Source organism: Crocuta crocuta, unplaced genomic scaffold (genome assembly GCF_008692635.1).
Source record: "Crocuta crocuta isolate KB4526 unplaced genomic scaffold, BGI_CrCroc_1.0 scaffold223, whole genome shotgun sequence".
In the NCBI taxonomy this organism is placed as follows: Eukaryota; Metazoa; Chordata; class Mammalia; order Carnivora; family Hyaenidae; genus Crocuta; species Crocuta crocuta.
This window is the reverse complement of record NW_027529426.1, coordinates 4,075,981-4,082,639: the sequence shown is the minus strand read 5'-3', so window position 1 is coordinate 4,082,639 and position 6,659 is coordinate 4,075,981. Positions and strand designations below refer to the sequence as shown.

At 38.5% G+C, this 6,659-nt stretch overlaps 1 protein-coding gene across 3 annotated transcripts in view; it reads left to right on the top strand.

Moving 5' to 3' along the window:
* Positions 1 to 6,659, top strand: part of LIAS (lipoic acid synthetase) — a 14,819-nt gene that overhangs the window by 684 nt on the left and 7,476 nt on the right. The window contains exons 2-6 of one of the 3 annotated variants that reach the window (XM_077758925.1): positions 704 to 876; positions 1,813 to 1,906; positions 3,002 to 3,082; positions 5,260 to 5,416; positions 5,499 to 5,556. In XM_077758925.1, the coding sequence (XP_077615051.1) occupies positions 704 to 876; positions 1,813 to 1,906; positions 3,002 to 3,082; positions 5,260 to 5,416; positions 5,499 to 5,556 (563 nt within the window). The remainder of the gene's footprint in view (positions 1 to 703; positions 877 to 1,812; positions 1,907 to 3,001; positions 3,083 to 5,259; positions 5,417 to 5,498; positions 5,557 to 6,659) is intronic. The other 2 variants (XM_077758926.1, XM_077758927.1) reach the window with 2 other exon arrangements.

Here is a 6,659-nt window from a genome sequence, read left to right as displayed (position 1 = left end):
TAACTTTGGCGGGGGGGGTGGGGGGGTGGAGAGAAGTAGCAATCTCACAGCACCCCAACAGCACTCTTTTTAAATTGTGAAAGGTTGCATGTACTCATGAATTTGAGTGTTTAGGCTATCTTGTACACGTTTGTGTTCAGATCTAGAAGTAAGTGGTTTTTTATGGTCGGCAAATGTATGTGAGTGACGACCGTGAATTAAAACATTAGGTTCGGCTTCTCGCCTTTTAGTTCTCTGAAATCAACTGAACATTACCTCTGCATTTTAACACCAATGCTTATCCAAAGCCCAAAGAAGAGAGACTTATTGCAAATTTACTTTTAAACGCCCTTGACCCAACTCAGGATTAGAAAATTCAAAGCTGTGGCATCTCCAGTTATTGCAGTTTAAACTTTATGAAAGAATTTTAGTGCTTAAGTGGATTACTTGAATTAGTGACATGTTAACCATTTCCAAAGGCTTCCAAATCTATTGTACATCTAGGAGTGAACGGTTAGCTACCATTCTCTTATAGGTTTCGTCTGTTCTCCTTGAGGCTTCTTTAATTCTACATTCGAAGCTCCTATATAGTGCCTGTAAATTGTTTGACATAATTTCTGTATGAATTCTCTGGCTGTACCCCTTCTTTTAGGTATTAAAATAGGTTAAAACTAAATTATTTCAAACACCAATAGGTACATGCCATAATGAACTCTTTCTTTAGGTATTTGGAAGATATTTATGTAGTCCAATCAGAGCACTAAGTTCCTTGCCAGAGAAAAAAAAGGAATTCTTACAGAATGGACCAGACCTTCAAGATTTTGTATCTGGTGATCTTGCAGACAAGAGCAAGTGGGATGAATATAAAGGAAACTTAAAACGCCAAAAAGGAGAAAGGTAATTGGAATTCTGAGATAAATTTCTTTATTGTGCATTATTTTCAGATATGAGCAGTCTTTAGAGTATAATTTTAATGACACTTGGTATATTTAACTAAAAATCATTAGAAAGAAGTGATAACAAATCTGGAAAGGTAAATAAGTCAAATTGTTGGAATCCTTTTCTTTGTGTCCTTTCACAGTTTTTCTTCAGTCTTCTTAGGACTTAGCCATCTTAAACCACCAACTCCAGTTTTGCCTTCAGCATCAAATTTCTTCAGAGAGCAAACATTATCACCTTGCTATGAGTTGGTTTGACCTTGATACATTTCTCATTGTTACTGGGTGTTGATGATCTAACTTGCTGCTTCTCCTATTCAGTGTACATATGGCCTGTAGATACCTTGCTCTAATTTAAAATAACGGTGAGGGAATTTTGTACAGAGGGCAGATTGTTTTGGGACATACCTTACTGCACACCTTCTAGTGGATATAAGTCCAAGGGAACCTCAGGTATATAGTCTTCACTCCAAATTTTAGATTTTTTTTTCCATTTAATAACTGTCATAAATCTGGAACGTAGAGCAGAAAGTACACTTGTGGGATCTCTCCGTACCCTGAACAAATATAGAACTTATGTCAATATTATTCACTGAGGAATGAAATGTTCAACAGCTTTCCTCATTTTTTATTAGGATGATGTGCCTTTACAAAAGGTAGACATGAGCACAGTGCTCTGTTATCAGTGTTTTCTGAAGTGGTTTCTAAATTTGATTCTCTGTTCTTACTCTTCAGGCAGAAATTATAACAATTAACCCAAGATTATGAAAAACAGCAACAACAACAACAACACCACCTCTTCACTAAGAATTGTAATAGAGCAAAGTAACTTCAAAGCTGTGTGATTATTTGGGAACATATTTGATAATGGATAGTTATGTTTGGCTTTCCCCAGGTTAAGACTACCTCCATGGTTAAAGACAGAGATTCCCATGGGAAAACATTACAATAAACTGAAAAATACATTGCGGAATTTGAATCTCCATACAGTAAGTCTCAGTGTTAAATGTCCCTCTTAAGTAAAAGTCATAATGTTTCTACATATGTGTAACTTAAAAGTAGGGGCGCCTGGGTGGCTTGGTCATTTAAACATCCAGCTTGGCTTAGGTCATGTTCTCATGATTTGTGAGTTCGAGCCCTGTGTCGGGCTCTGTGCTGACAGGTTGGGGCTTGGAGGCTGCCTTGGATTCTCTGTCTCCCTCCCTCTCTCTCTCTGCCCCTCCCTGCTCATGCTCTGTCTCTCTCTCAGAAATAAATAGTCATTAAAAAAATAAGTAAAATACATAAAAACAGCAAAGAAAGTGACTACAGATGTTTAGGGATGCTTTATGATCAGTAATGGAAATCATATCCCCTGCAAAAGAAACAAAAAGTAATTGTATTTCTTAATTTCTCATTTAATAGTACAAAAAAGATTTTTGTTCCTGCAACCTAAGAAATTAGAGGGGTTTTTTTTGTATGTTTTATATTACAAATTAAGTACATGTTTACTAGAAAGAGTATAATATTAAATATGAGATGTCAGGGGAGCCTGGGTGGCTCAGTCTGTTTAGTATCCAACTTCATTCAGCTCAGGTCATGATCTCACGGTTTGAGCCTCGCATTAGGCTCTGTGCTGACAGCCGGCTCAGAGCTTAGAGCCTGCTTCAGATTCTGTATCTCCCTCTCTCTCTGACCCTCCCCTGCTCAAACTGTCTCTCACTCTCTCTCTCAGATATAAATAAAATATTAAAATAAATACATATGAGATGTCATGTATGCAATCTCAAATGTTAACTACACCACATTATTTTTTAGCATATATCCAACCAGACCTTTTTTTTGTACATGCAAAATGTATATATGTATATTGTTTTTAATTTAAATATGGTATATATATATATATATAGTATATGTATATGTATATATAAATATACACACACACATATACACACGTACGGTCTGGCAGTTTAACAACATTTTTGAATAGTGAATTTCTTCACAAATAGATTGAAAAGAATGGACAGTTTAAAATGCCTGATCACTAATTTGCTCAATTGGTTAATATTTTCAGTTACTTGTATTCCATTCCCATTTACTCACAGGTGTGTGAGGAAGCTCGATGTCCCAACATTGGAGAATGTTGGGGAGGAGGAGAATATGCCACAGCCACAGCTACAATCATGGTAAGAACAACCTTAGTCTGGAAACTGAAAGAAATATTTTTAAAAAATGTTTTTAATGTTTTATTTATTTCTGAGAGAGAGAGACAGCATGAGCAGGGGAGGGTCAGAGAGAGAGGGAGACACAGAATCCGAAACAGGCTCCAGGCTCTGAGCTGTCAGCACAGAGCCCGACGCGGGGCTCGAACCCACGAACCACGAGATCATGACCTGAGCTGAAGTCGGACGTTTAACTGACAGAGCCACCCAGGTGCTCCTGAAAGAAATATTTTATGTCTTTCTCCTAGAAATGTGCATTATGAATCTCTGACCAGATTTTTTGTTACGTGTGAATTTATGAAAAATATGAGGAAAAAAACCCTGAAAGAATAATCCTAGGCTGATAATGCTCTCACCCTTCTCTGAATAAACCTATTATTGAATTTTCCATGTAACAGTCAATTCTGTAGTGCTTTGAGATATCTCTTCTGTTAATTTTTGTAGATGTTATTCATGATTGCTTAACTTTTCCTCCACTAAACAATAATAAGCATGTATTTTTGTCTCTCATGTCCCTTCAGTTGCCTGGGGTACACCTGATCTTGACTGGGCTAAACTGGACTGCAGGAAGTAGGTTGAGGTCTCAGGGTTTGGGTCTGTTCCATAGAGCTTTATTCTCTTTAGACCAGCAGCTCTCCAAGATGTATTCTTATCAGGAAGGATAATGGAAGAGCACCAGAGGGTAAGCCAACCATCGCATGGCCATTTGAGGCTTCTACCTGGTCATGCCTGCTATTATTCTGTTGGCCAAAGTAAGTCACACATGGCCAAACAAACAGCAATGGAGGCAGAGATATAAACTCCCTCCCCAGTAGGAGGCCCTGCAGGTTACATGGCAAAGCGTAAGGTACATCATCTTAATATGGTGGAGTAAGAATTGGTAATAACTGTGCAACCTACCATATTTATCCAGAGGGGTTTGGAGATTGAGATGTTGGGGTTAAATCTAAATTGTGTGCAATTGGAAGTTCATACTTAGTGGGAATGTCTAAGCTGTACCAGCAGGAGGCTGTTTACATGAGGAAGCAAGGATTCTTATGAAATAAAGTTGACCATGGAGCTTATTCAGGTTACAGTTCTTATTCAGGTTACAGTTCATTTTGGAAATCTCTGGTTTCATCCCTTGCCTGACCCCTTTCCCCACTGACTCATGATTAGTTTCTGGAAGGGTTCATTGTTTCAATAAATCCCTATGAGATGTTAAGACCACAGCTACGAGTCCCCTGTGAAAAAGTTAAACATAAAGAGAAGAGGAGCTTTCTCTTCCAAATCTCAACCCATTCCTGTGCAGCTTTGAAACTCCAGTGTTCTCAGAACATCTGCAATGGCTGTACTTGGCCGGGGGCAGAACATGGTAGTGACCTGTAGCAGCACTAGCAGTGTTCCGAAGAATAGCAGTACCCACAGGAAGCAGATTAACTTTATATGTGTTTTCTCTTTCATCTATTTAACAAGAAGGAACCATGCCTTCTGTTTCACCCCCACAGAAACCTGCATATTGATATGTTAGTTGAATGTTTTATTTCCTTTAAGATCATTTTTATTAGTATTTTAAAAAGTACAGGGGTGCCTGGGTGGCTCAGTTGTTTAAGTGTCCGACTTCAGCTCAGGTCATGATCTCACAGTTCGTGAGTTTGATTGAGCCCCACATTGGGCTCTCTGTTGTTGCTGAGAGCTCAGAGACTGCTTTGGATCCTCGGTCTTCCTCTTTCTCTGCCGCTCCCCCACTCATACTTGCTCTGTCTCTCTCTCTCTCTGTCTTTATGTCTCAAAAATTTTAAATAGGTACAAAAGAATCTTTATAAACTCTACGTAAGTTATAAAGAATAACAATAGACAGTTTGATACGTCCAGCTTAAGAGTAGAACATTAGTGTTATCTTTGAACCCTCCTGTACATCTTTCCTGATCCTGTCACCTTTTTAACTCTAACACAATTTTTAATTCTGAGCTTATCATTCCCTTTTTTTTTTTCCAGTTTTACTACATATATTTGTATTCCTTAACCGTATTTTGTTTGTTTCAAATTTCCTATAGCCAGAATTAAACTATATTCATTTCTGTAACTTCCTTTATTCTCTCAACATATGTTCTTTAGGGTCATCCTTCTATTTGATTTAAATTGTAACATCTCTGTTCTAGTTGATGGGTGACACGTGTACAAGAGGTTGCAGATTTTGTTCTGTTAAGACTGCAAGAAATCCAGGTCCACTGGATGCCAACGAGCCCTACAATACTGCAAAGGCAGTTGCAGAGTGGGGTCTGGATTATGTTGTCCTGACATCTGTGGATCGAGATGGTTAGTGTGTCATTGCTCTTCCAGAAATTGGCTCTTACTAAGTTGTGACATCATCTTGAGCAGTGGACTCTTTTGTTTCTAGATATGCCTGATGGAGGAGCTGAGCATTTTGCAAAGACTGTAACATACTTAAAGGAAAGGTACTTGTTTTTGCATTGCTTGTATAAACTTAATTTTTTAAGTTTATTAATTTGAGAGAGAATGTGCGTGTTGCACATGCATGGGGGAGGGGCAGAGAGTGAGGGAGAGAGAATCCGAAGTAGGCTCCTTGCTGTCAGTGTGGAGTCCAATGCGGGGCTTGAACCCATGACCTGTGAGATCATGACCTGAGCCAAAGTCAAAAGTCAGATGCTTAACTGACTGAGCCACCCAGGCACCCCAAACTTTGAGTGATTCTTCTTAATTTTCTTTTTTTTTTTTAATTTATTTATTTATTTGTAGAGAGAAGTGAGATAGAGAAAGAGAGAATGAGAATGAGTGGTGGAGGGGCAGAGAAAGAGAGAGACAGAGGATCTGAAGTGGGCTTTGCACTGTCAGCATAGAGCCCGATATGGGGCTCAAACTCCCAAACCATGAGATCATAACCTGAGCTGAAGTCAAACGCTTAACCGACTGAGCCACCCAGGCGCCCCTTGAGTAGTTTTTAAAAGAAGTAGAAAACTGCCGTCTTCCCAACACTAATTTGGAATAAATCATCATCTAGGAGTATACAGGATGAGATAAGCTCCAACGTTGTTGAATTATGCAAGTCTTGATACAGATTTTATCCATGTTTTATATGCCCTAGGAAATTTATTAATATTTTAATCCCATTGATTCAAAAAGCATTAAAAAAGCAGTTATGCGGGGGCACCTGGGTGTTTCATTTGGTTGAGCATCTGACTCTTGATTTCGGCTCAGGTCATGATCTAGCAGTTTGTGGGATCAAGCCCCACATCCAGGCTGACAGCACTGAGCCTGGTTGGGATTCTCTCTCCCTGTCTCTCTGCCCCTCCCCTGCTCACATTTTGTGTCTCTCCCAAAATAAATAAATAAACATTTAAAAAAAAAAACTTGAAAAAAAGGAGTTATGCTTATTTCCTATAGCTTAGTGCTAGCTGAGTACCTAGTATTTAGTAAATGTTTTTTCAATGATTCCCCCAGTGTTTTCTGTTTTGTTTTTTTTAACAGTTTACTTTAAAAAGTTCTGTTTGCAAACCACTAAATTGATTTCACAAAACTACTAATGGGTCTCAACTTTACA